General features: G+C 42.7%; 2 protein-coding genes across 7 annotated transcripts in view; one reads left to right on the top strand and one right to left on the bottom strand.

The window, feature by feature from the left end:
- The window catches only part of htt (huntingtin), a 50483-nt gene that overhangs the window by 5848 nt on the left and 25231 nt on the right, over positions 1-19404 (bottom strand). For 4 of the 6 annotated variants that reach the window (XM_079684550.1, XM_079684553.1, XM_079684551.1 and 1 more), the window contains 25 exons: positions 19175-19317; positions 18837-19065; positions 18060-18201; positions 17781-17960; positions 17308-17484; positions 17008-17084; positions 16299-16434; positions 16048-16170; positions 15722-15929; positions 14875-15020; positions 13119-13296; positions 8202-8303; positions 7856-8040; positions 7649-7775; positions 7148-7251; positions 6524-6678; positions 6199-6338; positions 6020-6105; positions 5487-5617; positions 5268-5400; positions 4643-4798; positions 4348-4538; positions 3510-3624; positions 2733-2946; positions 9-222 (listed from right to left, as the gene is read on the bottom strand). In XM_079684550.1, coding sequence (XP_079540676.1) covers positions 9-222; positions 2733-2946; positions 3510-3624; positions 4348-4538; positions 4643-4798; positions 5268-5400; positions 5487-5617; positions 6020-6105; positions 6199-6338; positions 6524-6678; positions 7148-7251; positions 7649-7775; positions 7856-8040; positions 8202-8303; positions 13119-13296; positions 14875-15020; positions 15722-15929; positions 16048-16170; positions 16299-16434; positions 17008-17084; positions 17308-17484; positions 17781-17960; positions 18060-18201; positions 18837-19065; positions 19175-19317 — 3792 coding nt within the window. The remainder of the gene's footprint in view (positions 1-8; positions 223-2732; positions 2947-3509; positions 3625-4347; positions 4539-4642; positions 4799-5267; positions 5401-5486; positions 5618-6019; positions 6106-6198; positions 6339-6523; positions 6679-7147; positions 7252-7648; positions 7776-7855; positions 8041-8201; positions 8304-13118; positions 13297-14874; positions 15021-15721; positions 15930-16047; positions 16171-16298; positions 16435-17007; positions 17085-17307; positions 17485-17780; positions 17961-18059; positions 18202-18836; positions 19066-19174; positions 19318-19404) is intronic. The other 2 variants (XM_079684552.1, XM_079684555.1) reach the window with 1 other exon arrangement.
- LOC307041328 (uncharacterized protein) lies at positions 8311-13105 on the top strand. Its single transcript, XM_079684665.1, has 2 exons — positions 8311-11951; positions 12018-13105. The coding sequence occupies exons 1-2, from the start codon at positions 11692-11694 to the stop codon at positions 12751-12753; spliced, it is 996 nt and encodes a 331-aa protein (XP_079540791.1). The 5' UTR covers positions 8311-11691; the 3' UTR covers positions 12754-13105.

The raw sequence follows: 19404 nt of genomic DNA, 5'->3' as shown, positions 1-19404 counted from the left end.
GTGTGTACCTGTCAAAGAGCACAGAGACCCTCTCCATGGCAACAATGATGGACTCGCTGTCCGGGGCCTGAGGGTCAGAGTGGGCGGGGCGACTGGCAGGGCTGGCTTTCTCCTTGCCTGAGGAGAAACCAACATGACCCGCCGTGACGCCCATCGCCTCTGCTGAGGCACAGTCAACCTGACCTCTAACCCCTGTCACGTCTGAACCCGACGCAAGCACCGCTGAGAGGGCGAGAGGGGGAGGAGGGGGGGCCGGTTGGACCAGTGGGGGACAGGTTAGAGCGGGACACTGATATCACAAGATTCAGATCAGAATTTAGAGCTACCTTCAGTAAATCCCTTTTAGGGCCTGTGTCCACATAGTTCCTTTTTCTTTCTGTGAGGCACCTCCCAGCGCTTCATCTAAAAGTTGACAACGATATCTCGACAATGTACCGACGCTGACGCTTGATAAACTAGCAGCGCCCCCCTTTGTTTTTATGACCCGTTTGGGCTACTTCATATATGTGTGGCATTGTTTTTCACCATTAAAACCAACAAGATGCTGCTTGCTCTCACATGAATGAGTTTTACCACTCAATGATCAAAAACTAGCTTTTCCTCCAATTCTTACATCTCTGATGCTTTCCAGAAATTAATAGCGCTTGGAGCAGCCACACAAAAACATCGGAGTGCTAAAAAAAAAGTTGCTGGGTGCCGCGCTCTTACGCCGCAATTGAAAGGATGTGCTCTCTCCTCCTTAGGAACAATTGAAAAAAGACGCTGGCTATTTTAAAAAGGCAGTATGTGGACACAGGCACTTAAGAAGAGGGTTTTCTGTGAGAGGCTGGTACTTAAAGTATTAGGAGAGATTTTGAATGCCATGTTTGCTGGGTACATTACATACTAGATTATCCTCTCTTCTGACCTGATTGTGCTTCAGCTTCTTTTGCTGTTATGCACATTAAGAGAGGTATGCCTAAAGTTTCAATCATTTCACATTTTCAAGAGTCGGGGTTTACATAAAGGATTTGCTGGCTGGCCCTGGGCAACAAAGAAGGGTGGCTAACAATACTGTATGCTAAGAGCAGCTGGAGTTAGTAAGGGACGACGTAGGGGTTAGAGGTATGGTATATCAGAGGTATATATAGAACACTTGTATCACATGCAGGAAGCAAGCAGCGTCACACAGGCATCAATAAAAGGTTATTTGGAGCTTTAAAAAAAAAAAGGTCTGTTAAGCAGTAAACAGGGAATTAATTAATTGGTAGAGGGCACATATGTAAACTATAATATATGTACTGTGAGCTTAATGCATGGGGGCATGCACAATCAGACATAAGCTGGTGAGTTAGTATTTCAGTAGAATAAGAGGCAGCAATATATTCCGACATTTGTTTTTTATTAGGATTGCCTAAGTTCTGCTTCATAGAATGTCCCAATTTCTTTTAGTTTCAACCTCAGCTATGAAAGAAGCTCCTCCAGTGAGGGACACAGTAATGGGACACACCAGCAGAAGCCAAAGTGGGAATTGGTGTAGATGAAGGGCTGCTACTATGACTTATTTTATGATCAACTCATCACCAGATGATTTTCTAGACTTCTAAATATATAACATGTCAAAAAAATGTGAAACATGTCAATTGTAGTTTCTGTACGCCCAAGGTGATGTCTTTAAATGTCTTAATTGTCAGTCCAAAACCCAAAGTTAAACAGGAAATCTTTTATTATCTTTGCTTTTTATCCTTGCTTTTAAATTAGTGTTTTTAAATGTCATTTTATATCATTGCTTTTAAATGAGTGTTTCTAGATATCATTTTATAATATGTTTCTTAATGTCTTTCATTTTTGTAAAGCACTTTGAATTGCCTTGTGTTGAAACGTGCTATATAAATAAACTTGCACTACATTTTACTACTAAATAGAGTGTTTTTATATTTGAATACGATTTTGGTTGGATTTCCGAAATAAGGTCTGGGGTTAACCCAAGCTCAGGAGATGTTCAAGTCTTGTTCGAAGGCATTAGAAAAGGTCTGTAATTACCCTACTGGTGAATGTAGAAGCTTCTATATATTTCAAAAACGGCGGTTGCAACTAAGTGACTAAATGAGACTACTAAACGTTATCGCGCTGAACATTAGCCAGCTTGAGCTTAGATGTGGCGATGTGCAGTTTGGGATGCAGTTCATTTATAGCCTTATGTTATACTTATTAACTGGCAACTGCATTTATGCTTCCTTAATCATAAAAGTATGTGAATACATGAAGATTATCCTGCTGAAAAAAACGTGTAAGTATCTTAAACATATGTTTGCCACAGAGTTTATTTTCTGCAATATTTTGACATCCAATTGAAAGCAGCCCTTGCTATGCTAACTTCCAATTTTGAGGCAAAAAACAGTCATCAATATTAGAAAGGAAGGGGTCTAATGTAAGTCACAGGAAATAAATGGGACACATCCTTACTAAAGCTTAATCAGTACTGACATTAGCTTGAGCTTAGCATTAGTTTGCAGAGCTTTAAATGTATGTACAAATTACAATGCTAGGTTAAGTGTTGATGAACGTATTAAGAGTGCCCGTGCAGGTGGGTAGACCAGCTAGCTCAATCCAATTGTGCATTTTCAGTGAATTGAGAAAGTCAGTTATAGCAGTAATGGAAACACCAGTCCTCATTACAGTACATGCTGCCGATGAAGCCAGAATGCTACGTTACGTTTGTGGACAGTCAGTCTTTGGAGAGCTTTTCTTACCGGTGTACATGCAGGTGAGCATGAGGCCCAGGGCAGCCATGGCTCTGTGTGGCGACGGCATGTTGACTCGATCCACGCTGAGTTTGACCAGCGCTTCTCCGTCCAGGCGGGACAGCTGCTCCGACAGCAGCAGGCGCTCCAGGCCCCGCAGCACACAGTGGTAGATGACGGAGGGGGTGGAGTCCTCGCTGGCCGACACCATCACACCACACACCTGGAAGCCAGAGGCAGGAAATGAATCCTTGTATATATATTCTGTTTTAGTGGTTGTGTTTGCCGTGAGAGAGATAAATGGACTTCATCTATATTTATATAGCGCCTTTGCATTTTCTTTTTACCCTTTTCTCCTTCATCCTAGTGAGCCGCAAATCATTTAATGTATTTTTGTTTGTTTGTTTCCCTTAGGGTTAGAAAGCACTTTTGGAAAAATCAATGATTCTGTTTGTTGTTTTGTCCTTGGTTTCCCCCTGAGTTAAATGGATTCAATTCAAACACAATATATAGCTACAAACCAATGGTGCCATCAATTGTTTTCCTCTAATTGCAAATCACGGGCCGGGCTTTGTTTTGGGAACCTGGAGAGAATAAATGTTCCTATCATTAATGTAGTGCTTCTATTAACCTAGATTAGGGCATTATTACAATACCAAAGATATACAACAGCAAATCAACTCAAAGTATTTTATTCATTTAAAGATTTTATTTGCGTCCCTTTCTTTAATGATGACAACTAGTGAAGTTTACGTGACTTCAAACATATACAGACGGAATGTTTACCTGTATAATGCCAGCCATAAACTCAGCCCCTACGTCCAGAGGATAGTTCTCCATCATGTAGAAGGCCACGGCGCACATCACCAACACATGCTGCTGGTTGTGCAGGTTCACACAGCTGCAGCACACAGAGAGAAGATACAAGACAAACAAAGTTGGTGAAACAAAATTAAGATTGAAATAAAACAGAAAGACCAGTAGAGTGTTGGTTTGAAATGCATAGGGCAGCACCCAGTGGCTAAATGTTGCAATCCATTCTCGCATTGTTATTTGGATTCTATTTCTTGTATTGGTCCCGAATTTGGAAATTGTCTTTTGAGCAGCATGTGGAAAAGGAATTAAAGATGAATAATTTAGAATATAAAATAAAAAAGTAAATATCTGGATATCAACAGTAGAAAGAGATTTATATATATACAAATAAATTAGGGTTATCAAAAAGTGACAAACAGAGTTAAGTCCTGTTAAAAAAAACAATGAAGAAACTATGAAGCTGTGAGTTCTCTGCTAGCAACAGGTGAGGCGATGTATAAGGTTGTAGCTGTGAGGCGATGTATAAGGTTGTAGCTGTGAGGCGATGTATAAGGTTGTAGCTGTGAGGCGATGTATAAGGTTGTAGCTGTGAGGCGATGTATAAGGTTGTAGCTGTGAGGCGATGTATAAGGTTGTAGCTGTGAGGCGATGTATAAGGTTGTAGCTGTGAGGCGATGTATAAGGTTGTAGCTGTGAGGCGATGTATAAGGTTGTAGCTGTTGACAGGAATGGTTTCCCGTCACATTGTTATTGCAGATTCTGTGCTAAATATAGAGCTTTAGTCTCCTAGACAATGAGCGGTACTCACTGAGCGATGGCCCGCAGATTGGACAGTAGGTACTCGGAGATGGTGGGAATGAGCTGTTTGGCCGTGTCGTCCAGCAGGTCACACTCCAACACGTACAGCACCCCGTGCAGAGCCCCCATGCGGCTGGGAAGGTGGGTGCTGCGCAGGGTGGTCTCCAACAGGCGGCACACAGGCTCCGCTATTGCTTTGTCCTACAGATGTACATTTTAGAGTGTTCAGACACTGTGTAGTGTAGGATTATTGACAAACTCCCACATCTTATCAAATCCTTCCGACCACACTAAGCTGTACTCACCATTCCCAGGACGGCGGCAGCCTTGCAGATGGCAGGCACCAGGTATTGGTTGAGGATCTCGTCCTCTGGGGGGTGGAGCTTCTGCAGTTCCATCAGGGTGGAGAACATCATGTCGAACTGGTTCCTCTCTGTGAACAGGTCCGACACCGCCAGCAGCTACAGCGAACAACAGGAGGAAGACAGTGAGAGGTTAAGAGCAGTGTTACGGGTTACATTCCACTCTGTTATTATTACGCATAGTTTTAATGAAAAGATATGGGCAAGTTACTATAAATAGTGGATTTCATTTCCCATTCCTGAAAGCACTTTGTTAATCTCTCCTTCCTTACAGAGAGGAGAAGAGTATACGCTCTTTGGATTATTTCAAGGTTTGGTCAGTCCCCCCTAGTGGAGCTGAACATACACATGAACATTTATTGTTAAGTCCCCTCAAACATTTCTTGTTTTCTCAGAAAAGACAAGGTTATAGAATTCTATTGTCTTGTTTCTGGGGTGAGGAAATAGCAAACTAGAGTCTTTTTCTAATGCCATGTTAAGAATAACTTTACAACTGTAAACAGATATAGGAAAACTGTCTTGACTAGTATTAACTGATGTCTGGTTGAAGTGGTGCATGGTAGCTCACCGATCGGACCACCTCACTGATGAGGATGGTCGGGGTCCTCCTGTTGCTCGGGGAGCCGGGGATCAGCCACTGACTGTAGAGCTCCAGGAGGAACTGGGAACACGAATGAATGTCCACTCCTGCACGGTGCTTCCTGAAAGCAGGAAATACAGCGGTAAGTCATGTTAGGTATTCCCGCTTCAGTGCATATGTGTGCGGTGAACATCTTGTTTGACAGACCTGGAGTTGATAGGAGATGTGGGCGGGGAGGTGGGGGCTGGAGTGTCTGCTTCATCTTCTTCATCCTCCCCCCATTCTTCCTCTCTCAGTGGGGTGATGTTGTTACCTAGCCACACTGAGTGGATGGAGACCTAGAGGGTGAAGGAAACAAATGTTCATTGTGATAATGAAAATCTCTTAAAGTTTAGAACCTAAACCAAAACACACTGTTCCTCGTAGGGCTGGGCATTCATATATCAATTGTGATGAGATATCGTCAAATATTTTGGATATCGTAGTATCAGAACATAATGGTTGTCTTTCCCTGGTTTTAAAGACTGCATTATAATAAAATACTTTCTAATGCTTATTATTTGTCTTTAGCCACCAAGTCATTATATCTACATTACTCATGATTATTTATCAAAAATCTCATTGTCTATATATTTTAAAGCAGAGTCATCTTAACATTGATATTGAGGTATTTGGTAAAAAAACAAAACACGATATTGTATAAACTCCATTTAGCCAAGCTGTTTTCATGCATCACATACCTGTCCTAGTTTGTAGTCCATATTTCCCATCTCCCTCTCTGTGTTGATCTGAAGCAGCAGCTTCTCATGGCTGATCAGTGTGCCTGCTAAAAATAAAAAATAAATAAAAAGAAAATTAGAGTTTGGAGGTGTGAGGGCAGCAGCTGAAGGCCTGGTGAGAGGCTTTGTGGATGTGTTACCAGCGGAAGCTGCCGACAGTGAGGGCACAGGGTCCCAGGCGTGGTATGGGTGGTGTGTGTGGACGTTGTCTCTCTTCGACACAAGAGACTGAATCTCTCTCTCCACCTCGCCTCTGATCACTGCCAGTTTCCTTCCAAACCTGGGCACATAGTGTTATTGTGATTAATAGTGTATTATTTTTTTATTATTATACTGGTATTTGTTTGGCTAAAATAATATATTGTATTGTTATTATTATGAAGAACTATCCATTTCCTAATAATGTCCTGTAGAAACATAAATGATTTTATCCAATGTAAATCAAGTGTGATTGTGTAAGCGTACCGTGTTTCCAGGGCTTTGAGGCTCTTGTTGCGAGGCTGCTGTTCCAGACAGCTGACTGCAGGGTTGCCAGCAGTGGGCAGGGTCATGGCACTCAGCACCAGGCTGGTGATGGCCTGCACTGCTAACACATTCAACTGGGTTCGCTCCAAGTCCTCCTAGAGACAAAGAGGAAGAACAAAACATTGAGAAGGATGGGAAAAACTAAATAGCTATGGTGTAATTAAATACACAAAGCATGAGTATGTATTCACGGCTCACACACTGAATTTACACAAAGGCACGATTTTTAAGTCTTCGTAATTATTGGATGTCTACATTTGATACATTTTCTGAGACCTTTAGAGTCAAAATGACCCGTTCTCCTCTTATGGTAATATTTGGAGTTTTGGATTACTAAAATGCTGTGGCTTTCGCTGCCCTAAATGCTAGGCGACTTGGAAGCGTCGCACATTTATGTCCAGTGGGTGGCGGAACTTATCTCGTTATCTTTCAGGTAGCTCACAGTCTCAAAAAGATTGGTGATCTCTGAGTTACAGGATTGATGGGGTTCTGTAGACATATCAGATTCACTAACCAGCAGCATGTTTAAGGATATAAAGAATATTCTTGAGTGTGTGTGTTTACCTCCTGCTGTGTCTCCTCCTCCTGGTCCATAGTGATGGGTTGGGTGACCAGCACCCCCAGCAGTGTGGCCCAGGTCTCCTCAAACTGAGTCCTGCTGCTCCAGCCTTGAAGGTATAACAGAGCAATTTACATGAAGCCCAAAATGCAGAAAGTTTCCAGCGCCATAATATTCTAGACTTGCAAAAATGGGTAAGAGACAATAGGGCTGTGAAAATGGCCAGAAGTAATTCAAACGTATTCCTAATAAATAAAAAAACATATGTTGCAACCGTACAAATAAACAGTGTTACGCATTAGGTCCATGAATGTCCTAAATGGGCGGCGTAGTAGTATCATTTATATTTTATTTATTCAAACGTCTTTAACCACACACCAAAGCACGTGCAATTCACACATAAATACTCAGATTTGAAATCCTTGTTGACAGCCCTAGTAGACAACATCATTTATTTTATAAACCTAAATAAGACTTTAAAGGGACAGCATGTTTCATGACTGTACCCAGTGTGTTGATGCGGTAGAGGAACTCTCTGAAGACATCCTTTTCCTGCAGGAAGTCCACAGGGATCTCAGGCAGCGTGGTGCCGTACTCTCCTCCTGGCTGAGGGGACCAGCCCAGTTTCCAAACCTACACACAAACACAACATTTAAATATACAAATCCATCCATTTGTACAAACTCTATGCATGATATCTTACACACACTGACCAGTGGAGGTACTCGGGTGTAGCTGTTGACCAGAGGCAGCCGGGACAGACTGATGACAATGTTGCGCAGGGTTGGTGTGAGGAAAGCGGGAAATGCACTGTTTCTATGGTGACCCAGGGCAAGGATGCTCTGCAGGCCTTCCACCAGCTCCGCCATGATCTCGCATGCTTGCGACTCGCAAATGTCTGCAACATACAGGTGAAAGCTTTTAGAGATATATGATGACAAATTCCCCTTGTAGACCGGAGGACATTCCTTTCAATAGAGTGGCAAAGCAAAGCCCTTAAATTCCAAATCACATGAAACAACCCAGAAGTTTGACTGACTCTCTTAAGAGAGCACTTACGGTCAGCAAGTGCCGTGTCCACCTCGTTTCCTTCGGCGTCTCTCTCCGCCCTAGTCTTCTTCTTCTCCGGATGCAGAAGCTGGTCACCAGGACTCACAGCAACTAGAAAGGCGAGACAAACCGTTAGACCGTTGTTGAAATGACAATCAGAAATGCTGAGCCTTAGGTGGCCTACAATATTTATAATATATTATACATAATAGGCATTTCACATGGGGCTATTTGCCATCGAGTACTGTACTTCAATAAAAATGTAGGCGCTGATACTTGAGTAAAAGTACAAAGTATCAAAATGTGAAAATACTTTGTACTTTTACTCAACTAGTTTGTTAGCCAATATTGTACCTTTAACTCCACCACATTATATGTACATGTGACTTCTATGTTTTATTAAGATACATTTTACAAGTTTCCTCAATTGCGGATGAATTCCATGGAATGTTCCATCAGAGTGGATGGAACTCCAGAATGGAACACTGGAAGGTTTTAGAAACATATGGACCGGCTTCCAGGCCAACTGTTCAGTTATTTACCTGAAATTGAGACGCACAGACACACATCTGTTGCTCCTCACCGCCTTTTCAACACAAGTACGATTTGATTCAGAACTATCAGAGACAATAAGTGACATGTCAGTCACAGGTAAGCAGAGAGTAGTAAACAACAGTCAGTAAAGTCAAGTCCTGAAAAACAGACTTAAGTTTATGTTTGCCCAATGCACTGTTTTTATTTAGTCAGTGGTTACAAAATAAGAACCAGGCTTAGTACTAAGTGATCAAATACATGTTTCCTATTTTTTTTTTTAAACTAATGAAAGTAACATGTCATGGTTAGAAAAATCATTTTTTTTAAAAATCCTAAATCTTGTAATTGAGTACATCTTTCTAAATAAAGTTGCACTCTATTTTTTCTCCATTGCCCCAGAAACATGTAAATCTGGAATTTACAAAACTTAAGTTGAGCGGGTTGTTTCTCAAATTTGTTATATGTCCAGGGACGCATTCAGAATCGAAAGAAAAAACAAAAAGGATATTTGGTCTTGCATTAGAAATCAGTGAAAGCACTGAGTGAATGTGATATAGACTGTGAAATGTAACTTTGTATCCATTTCCTCCTCTTTTCTCTCCTCCACAGACGATTTCCCGATCCACGAGGGGACCCTGCTGTCCTCCGGCTACAAGGTGCAGGCCTTTCTCGGGGAGGGCAGCTTTGGTAAGGTGGCCATGTGTATGGACAATGTAACCAACACAAAGAAGGCCGTTAAAATATCCAAGGATAGGCCCCTTTTCTCTGAGCGAGCTATGGAAGAGGTAGGTTACAAACTCTTATTATAAAATCTGAAGCTGCATTATGAGATATTTTTGAAATGAGAAACCTACGACCTCGTATTGAAGGTGACAAACAAATGGTAATAATCACATTTTGTATTTCTTCCACAGATTACAATTCTAGTGTATAAAGTGTGTGTGTGGTGCAGTTTGTAGGTTTGTGTGTTGTGCAGTGCGTAGATGCGGCGGACAGACAGGTCTCAGTTGGTTTGGTGTCCTATGCTTACTTTTAATACTTGTAAATACAACTTTTGGCCCTTAATTTCAATTCCCCATTTCAGCGACCAGAGAGAGGGGGGTATATATCCAGTCTCTGATTGTGTTACGTTATTAAGAGAGTGCTCTCATACTTGTTTGATTCTGAAATTGTATATATATATAAAGATATATATATGTATATATGTATGTGTGTGTGTGTGTGTGTGTGTGTGTGTGTGTGTGTGTGTGTGTGTGTGTGTGTGTGTGTGTGTGTCCCCGCATCTGTAGCCTGTTATTGTCTCATTATACCGCACTGTCAATGAATTAAAAGTAAATATATAAGTGGTCATGAACACATCTGTCCATCAGACAGAGGGCTGCTGTGCCTCCTGTCATCATGAATGGACGCAGGGCTCTCGACTAACTTTTTTCACCATCCTCCCGGAACCGTCCCGAAATACAATCTAAGCCGTCCCGAAATTAATGTGGACCATCCCGAATTTAAAATATTAGTTTTTCTACATTATCATTAGTTCAAATCATTCAAAGTGACCTTTAAAATAAATAAAACATCATACAAATCATTAGATGATAATTCATCAACCTTTTTATTTGAGTAAATCAGTCAATCACATGACAAAGGCCAAATATATTTAAACAAACACACAAACGAGAAAATTACTCTAATATTGAATCAAATCAAGTCCCATCCAATGAACACAAAAATCCAACACTCTGTCCTGAAGACAAAACCCAGAGTAACCACTAACCAGGAGGACAGTCTGTAACACAGTCAGGAGACCTTTACAAACTGCCCCGCCCCCCCTCGCACACAGACGGGAGAGAGAGATCTTGTCTGGATTGGAAAACTCGAAAATACATCATAGACGCATGTTGTAGTCTTATTGCATATTAGAAACGGAGTTGGCTAAACTAAAACTGCGATATAATGTTTATGTAGCAATACTACATAGGACATATATTTTTTAAATGTCTCCAGTACCGATAAAATGTCAGATAACGTCGGAGCTTAACGTTACCACTGTCTTTAATAATTCCGGCCCGGGCGGAGCCCGTTTAATACCGGGGCTCGGTACCCATCGTTACATGGGGAGAGGCACAGCATATTGCTAAGGACTAAATACGATGGAGGGTTCTCATCTCAGCCTTATCACCCATAGGGGATGAATTGGAGTAAGTAAATAAAGAGGCCGGCGCTCCCGGGTCTGGTTCTGCTGTGCGTTTTTGTGATGTAACGGTAAAACATTTCAGAATTCCTCCACGGGATACCATTGTAATTTTACATCACTCAACCCGCGAAATACACACACTCAGTACATACTGTAGCTGCTAGACCCGCGAATTTGCGGGCCAGGAATTCGCGGGCACAGCCAGCGGCACAGCCAGCGACACAGCTGTAGCTACGTACTGTGTGTGTGTGTGTGTGTGTGTGTGTGTGTGTGTGTGTGTGTGTGTGTGTGTGTGTGTGTGTGTGTGTGTGTGTGTGTGTGTGTGTGTGTGTGCATTTCGCAGGTTGCTAAATGTTTTGTGCGTGTGTGTTTATGTTGACAAGGAGGTTTAATAACTGTGTGCTACACAAAACGTGCAGTCGGTTTCATTTTCATCGCCGTTTGTAGTAGAGTTAGCAGGGTATTTTTATTTTAACTCTCGTCCCAAATTCGTCCCAAAATTATTTTTTATCCTCCACGACACTATTTTTTTCGGCCCCGGGACGACGGGACGTCCTTAAGCTCGAGCCCTGAATGGACGTCTCTTTAAAATGACCGCTCAGAGAGGAGTTCTCATTTCTCTAACCGCCTGCTGCTTCCCCTCCTCTCTCCTCGGTTCCCCTCCTTGACTCCTCCGCTCGCATCTCCTGTGGGCGGGACTACGTCTCGAGGAGGGGAGTCGAGGAGGGGAAATTAGAGAATTGAGAAGCCTTTAGTGTCAGCAAAACCAAGGAGATGATTGTGGATTACAGGAAGCAGCAGAGAGAGGGACATGCCCCCATCACCATCAACAGGACTACTATGGAGAGAGTCAGCAGCTTCAGGTTCCTCGGTGTCCACATCACTGAGGACCTGACATGGACTCTTCACACCACCACCATCACAGCTCGACAGCAGCTCTTCTACCTCCGCAGGCTGAAGAGGTTCAACATGGACTCCAGGATACTCTGCAACTTCTACAGGTGCACCATAAAGAGTATACTGACCTTCTACAGGTGCACCATAGAGAGCATCCTGACCTTCTACAGGTGCACAATCGAGAGCATCCTGACCTTCTACAGGTGCACCATAAAGAGTATACTGACCTTCTACAGGTGCTCCATAGAGAGTATCCTGACCTTCTACAGGTGCACCATAAAGAGTATACTGACCTTCTACAGGTGCTCCATAGAGAGTATCCTGACCTTCTACAGGTGCACCATAAAGAGTATGCTGACCTTCTACAGGTGCACCATAGAGAGTATCCTGACCTTCTACAGGTGCACCATAGAGAGCATCCTGACCTTCTACAGGTGCACCATAGAGAGTATCCTGACCTTCTACAGGTGCACCATAGAGAGCATCCTGACCTTCTACAGGTGCACCATAGAGAGTATCCTGACCTTCTACAGGTGCACCATAGAGAGTGTCCTGACCTTCTACAGGTGCACCATAGAGAGCATCCTGACCTTCTACAGGTGCACCATAGAGAGTATCCTGACCTTCTACAGGTGCACCATAGAGAGCATCCTGACCTTCTACAGGTGCACCATAGAGAGTATCCTAACTGGCTGCATCACGGCCTGGTATGGCAGCTGGACCGCCCTCAATCGTAAGGCTTTACAGAGGGTGGTGAAAACTGCACAGAACATCACCAGGACGGAGCTGGTGGAGGACCTTTACTCCCAGCGGCTCAGGAAGAAAGCCCCTCAGGATTATCAAAGACCCCCATCACCCCAGCCACAAACTGTTCTGTCTGCTGCCGTCTGGCCGGCGGTACCGCAGCATCAGGACACATATTATATAATTACACCTTAGTTTTGTAAACATTTAATTTTAGTAGTACGTTAATACAATTGTAGATTTAATGTTCATGTTAATTATGTTTTTTTTCCTCTTAGAAACAAACATGCAATTGTTTGGAATGAAGATGTTTTTTTTTGTTTAACTGAAAGAAATGTGAATTATTGTTTTTGATCAGACTCCCTTGTGTTGTTGCTGAGAAACTTGGATTCATTTAAACATTCACAAACTAGTGATCAACTGATTATCAACATTTCTATATAAATGTTTTTTTGCATTTAAAGAGAAGTGGTTTATGATTTCTTTATGAGTGGCACCCCAGCAACTTATGTCAAATCGTTACAAGGGAATGCACAAACTGTACTGGAGGCCCGGCTTACCTGCAACGATGATGAGGCGTAGAGAGTAGATGAGGGAGCAAGTGTGCGTGGCGTACTCCGCGGTTGAGAGTTTGTTCCAGACGCAGGGCTGCTGCAGGGCCAGGCACAGGCAGGACAGAGCCCACTGCAGGTCCACACTGAGGGGCAGCTGGTTCTGGAGCAGACGCCACGCCACCACCTGGGCGGAGACAGAGACGTACAAGGAGGGAAGAGTGTGTTTAGACAGAATATAACTTATAACTTGCATACCTCTAAAGAAGCAAATCTGCTCTATTATCCTTCAAGTAACAATATATATTATATGTTAGCTGCTCAAACTTAACTTAAGTAACTAGTCAGTTTTGGTAAATGTCTGTTTGTCTGTTTGTTTGATTATTTATTTCCCTAAGGGTTAGACAGCACTTTTGAGGAAATTGACTACTCTGTGTGGGAGAGAAACTCCCTCTGGAGGAAACTTTGGGAGTTTAGCCTTTGCAAAGCATTTACATGAACAAAAACCTATGGCCCAATCCCAAACCACACCCCAACACACTACCCCTCTGTGACGGAGGGAACTCCGTGGAGTGACACTCGCAGCTCAACAAGGCTCCCTCCTGTCAGGTGGAGGGAGTAAATACAGAGGCAAGCTTTGGGACAAACTCCCCTCTCTCCGGCAGAAACAGGAAATGCCGTAACTGTATGTAAAAACGGTTTCAAATCAGCATCTCTTTGACAAAAAATGTAAATTAATAACTCAAATAAAACTCCAAACATCTTTCATTGTGATGTTTGCAAAGCTCTTTTAGTTTTAAACCTGATTTTTATAAGCTTCTTAGTTTTTGCAACAGTCTGTAAATATACACCACTTTATAATAAAATGCACACATTGACCTTTTTCTAGACTAAACACAGGTATGATCCTAAGTTAAAACATATGAGGTTATCATGAGGTTGTTAACATCGCAGTTTATCACTGGATGTTTGCTGGAACTACTTGTTCACAGCGTTTTTCCTGACGGACACACACAGCGTTGAGTCCGGTCAGGTAGGGCAGCAGGTGAAGTCAGGACCGATGCAGAATCGCTGTTTGAGGGCTTGATAGCCCACTCCCCCTCCACACTCGGTTGGTTTGGAACAGCACTTAATGTGGCGGACCCTCCGTGCGAACGGAGGGGTAGTGTGAGGGGGATTGGGCCTATATAACACACTACAGAAAGGGGAAAACTCTAAAAGCATGATAGGGCCCCTCTAACTTTTATGTTTTGCTCATGCCCACCTAGATGGGGGCATAACACCAGCTAATGAACTAAATCACTAAATGTTTGTGGAAGAAAAAAATCAATTCATATCTTTTTGAATTTTATGTAACCAACAAGATCTTTAACCAAAAATGAGGCCATGTTATCAGTAAACAGTGTTTATTAGCTTTTGTAAAGTTTGCAGGAAGGCCTTTCATACTTGCAATTTTGTCATTTTCTTAAGTACGGTAATAAGGAATACACCTGGAGAGAGAGACTTGTATATTTTGTCATCTTTTGTGCAGTTCGTGTTGAGCTATCTAACATCAGGATTTAAATTGAACAATAAGAATGAAATGATGGGTCTCAATTATATTAGAAACTCAGTTACCACTATTGTATGATTTAGACTGAAGCCTGGAAATCTACCTAAAGAGAAATAAAGCTTTCTTCAAATGTATGCTTTTGTATATATTTGGAAGCAAGAATCAAACAAACAAGGTCCATGAAAAATGATGTTCTTAAATGTGGCGTTTTACCTCTGCAGCAGTGCAGGTGAAAGAGGTGATGAGGTGTTCCTTGTCAGGGGAGATGTGTAGTGAGGAGGGCAGCTGGCTCACACTCAGCAGGTACTGGGACAGCGCTCTGCACAGCGACAGAACCCTGGGGTAGAAACCTGGCTCATCTGAAATACAGACGCATACATACACAAGATATTTAAAACTGAAAACAAGGTCAATGCTTGCAGCGGTCCCCAAACCTGTATGCGTCATGGACCGGTTTCATGTAAGACAACACTTTCTCAGACCAGCCTTCAAGTTGGAAAGATAGGACGAAAGAAAATGGTACGTCTGGCATAAAAACAAATATGAAGGAAGGCTCTGCGATATATCAAATATACTACCGGTATATGTATAAAATGACTAAATAGCAAACAGAGTGTAACTTGTCTCTCTAATTTTTATAAGCCACTTCACAAAGACAACAAATGTTGGAAATGGAATAAGGTGTTTTCAGTGCGTTTTTGGCAATCTCAGGATATTCTGCCTTGATTTGAATCCACAACACTGGCAGAGTAGTTGTCTGATACCTACTTTTAAAGCCACCTGTTGCTAGCTTGCAGGCTTCATTTTTTTAAGTAAAGTATCACAAGACTGGGACAAGCGTCTTGTCAAGAGACAGACACAGATATCCGGTCAATTTTCAAAATAAAAATGTTTTAGGCTGATAATCAATAAAATATTTGTTATTAAATCTTTCTGTACGGCCCGGTAACAAATGACACACAGACTGATATATGGATTGGTGGTTGAGGACGACAAGAATGATGCAGCATACTTTTGCTATAAGAAAATTGACCAAGACGTGTCAAATGCTAACTCTCACCATACACATCAGCAAGTTGTTTCCAGTAGGGCTGTGGCTGGGCGGGCGGCAGGAAGGACTGGTGCGGGACAGGAAGTGACCCAGTGACCCCCTTTAGCCGCTCTAGGGTCACCTGCAAGGCTGTCTCTAACAAGAGGGACCCCTGACCCCGGGCACACCGCTGCATCCCCATACTCAGGCATGGACACAGCAGGCTTAGGTTGAACTCCTACGGTAGAAGAAAGGCCAGGATCAGATGCAATAAAATCACATTTTGATTGATCAATATGGTAAAGAACATTTATATATTGAGAAGTCTGATAGGTTTTAACTGTAGTCTATGTCACCTTGCAGCTCATGATGTTTAAGAGGTCAGCGGGAGGCAGTTTGGTGAGGAGTTCTGTCGTCTCCAACAGGGAAACATCTCCACAAAGACAACACTGAGACTTCACTAGAGCCACGTACCACTCCTGAAAACAAAATGTAATACATAAAAACAATTAATTATATCTTCTATAATTAATTTCTTTACTTTGCAGGATGAGGACACACAAAAAAAACATCAAATACAGACTCGTATCTTATCTAGTTCCCTCACCTTATCTGCATTAACCAGCTCTGGGGCAGGAGGCGGGTCTCCGTCGAGAGGGTGTGATGTCACAGGAGGCGTGGGGCTGCAGGTGTCGGTGACAGTGGCTCTGAACCTGTCCAGCAGGGAGTAGAACCTCTGATGCCTGCGATAAGAGAGACATCCAGATGTTACAATAACTTCATTTTGTTGACAGAAATATGTCCTGTGGATAAGTTCACTCAGATATACATCAACCTGAACAGCCCACTGAAAGCAGAGGATGAGATGTTACCATAGACTGAGGGTAACTGTAATCCAGATAAACACTAAAAAGGCTGGCTTTTCAATGAAGAGCAGTTTACAAATGTTTTATTTGGCAAACTTGCATGTACTTGAGTTTGAATATTTGTGATCTAGTGTCAGCATCTTCCCCACTTTACATTTGAACTCAAGCAAAACATTGTCTTCATGTAATTATCTTTGCTAGGCGGGGATCGCTTGCTTGTGTCTGTCAGTCTGTCTGCAGCTATTCTTTCAAACTAGGGTTGAGAGAGACACCTGGTGGACATCTGTACTCTGCAGAGTGCACTTTCCAAGTTGTGGTTCTGTAAATCTTTATTGCAAGATTTGTTTGCTTATCAAACATTATTGTTTGTTCCATTTTTTTTAAATGTCAATGTCCAACCGACTGCTAGGAATATTCCTCAAATTGGCCTAAAAGACAAAAGGGTGTTACCTCTGAGCTAGGCCGCTGGTCTGGAGGTATTCCTGGATCCTGTTGAGCTCCTCCACAGGCACCTGAGCTTTACTGTTCTGCAGGGTGGAGGGACACAACAACACATAATCAACTTGAGAGAAATCAAGAACAACATTTGTAGATTCACACATCTTTCCTAAGATCTCCCAAAGCATCATAGAAAGAGATCTATTTCTATTGGTGTGTTCATCGGTCATATACATTAATAGAATTGATCAAGTCTTCGATTTATTAAACTGCCTTGTGACACTAAAATGCAAACACGTCCACAATCATCACCTGTAGTGTCTCAGCCAGCAGCATCTCCACCCTGCGACACGCCAGTGTGTCCACCATGCGAGCCAGAACCCTGAAGGGCGTGTTGAGCAGCTTGTCCACGTATAGCACCAGCAGGGAGCCGGACTGACTCAGGTGGATGCCTTCCAAACACTGCAGCGTCTTCTTCAACATGGTAGGCTGCAACAGGATTCATTAAGGGAGGCAGAGGCGGGCGACGATGGAGAGCAAAGGGAAAGGGTAGTAAGATAAGAGAGGGGAGGAACAAATAAAACACTTTTTATTTGTTCCAATTCTAAAAAGAAAAACAGGGGGTTACTAATGAAATGACTTAAGACTTAGCAGGTTGTGGAGTAAAGAGTAAAGAAATCCAAGACTTGTTTGTTTGATATAGGTTCTTTTCAAATGTTCTTTGTCATTAGTCAAGTCATTTTAAGTATAGAGAGGGCGGGGGGAGTTCAAGGGTGTACTCTTACAGCACTGAGGTTGTCACAGCGGGACTGGATGGCCTGGATGAAGAGGCCGCTAGCAGCTGAGTTACGGTGCACAGCGCTGATGAAATCCTGCACTGGAGGCTCATGGGAAAGGCTTATGAGGTCCTGCACATGGTTGACAATCAGCCATGTCAGATGCTCAGAGTCATGGAGGTTCTGACACTATTGTCCCGTGAGAAGAAAAAATAATTTCCACTTAAAACAAAGGTTTTTCGATTACATATTTGTGTACGATTGTCTGTTTGATGTTTATTTTCTCACCACGTAGTCACAGAAGAGGATGAGCGCTCCCCTTCGGACGATCTCTCGGTTGACCATGGCTAACCTGGTCTCATGCTTCTCCTCTTCTCCTTCCCCTGAGGAGTGAGGGCTCAGCAGCTTTGTGCACGAGAGGCTTTGTCTTCTGAGAGAGAGGGATCGAGACAGGGTAGATTGGTACAATATTCGGTGAGAAATACAACCTGGATTTGATTTTGGGCGATTTGTTGCACGATCAATGGAGGTTTTGCCGACATGCAGTCTGCATGTTTTCATAGGAAGGTAATTTTTTAGCAGTATTAATCTAACAGTTAACTTATGTTCATCGCCGCTTCTTTCAGTAACCCCGCAGTTTTAAAAACAATGCAAATCAAAAATTAAAACAAACGTGCCAAGTTTGCGTTTGATATTTGCATTGTTTTTAAAACTGCAGCAAGGAAATGCTTAGGGCCGCTGTTTGTCCATGCTGTGGCTCACAGGAGCAGATTGTTGGTTTTTTGGGTTATTTCTTAAAATTGGTTTGATAGGGTTATAATAAATGTAGTACTTGTATTACATTTATTTTTTTTTTTGTTATTTTGCCATAAGATCTGTGTTCACAGGATGGATATTTTTTATTTATTTAGAGGCTTTCTGCCCTGCAGCTTCAAATACATTTGATTTATTGTACCCTGACTGTATATATTAATATTGAAATAGTTGAATAAAGAAAAAAGCTTGTATGATTAAAAAGGTCTACACAAAAACATTTGACATAGATTTTCCAGGATCTGTTTGTACCTGGGTGTCTGGTGCACCTCTGCCCACCACGAGTAGTTGGTGTAGTCGATGATGAGGAGGACCTGGCACCACAGCAGCACCAGGGAGGGGTGGGTGGTGATCATGCACTGCACCATGCTGTTCAGAGCCTCTAAAGGGTAAAACAGGCCAGCCTCTGCTCCAGGCTGCACACCCCCACCCTCACCCTTTAGGAGGCGGGTAGCTGCAGCGGTGATCCTGCGGAACATACCTGGAAAGAAAAAGGACAGAGGGAAAGGGCTGTCAGTTTCCAAAGAATATCATGCAGTGATTAATCTACCAAAACTCAATCATTACTGTTAAAAAGGATAAGAGCTCACCACTTTTGAAGACATGTATGAGACACATGAGCAGGGTGCCCAGCTGCTGGCAGGAGAAGGTGTGCTGCTGCTCTGTAATTTCCACTTTAACCTGTCTGGAGGAAATGTCATCCAGCAACACTCCTACCAGCTGCAGCAAGAACCTGGGAGAAGACAGAGGGGACATGTGAAGGGGACATGTGAAGGGGACATGTGAAGGGGACATGTGAAGGGGACAAAAGATACAAAAT

The sequence above is a fragment of the Notothenia rossii genome (genome assembly GCF_949606895.1).
Source record: "Notothenia rossii genome assembly, chromosome: 1".
NCBI lineage: Eukaryota > Metazoa > Chordata > Actinopteri > Perciformes > Nototheniidae > Notothenia > Notothenia rossii.
The sequence above is the reverse complement of the archived record's forward strand: the minus strand, read 5'-3'. Positions and strand labels throughout refer to the sequence as shown.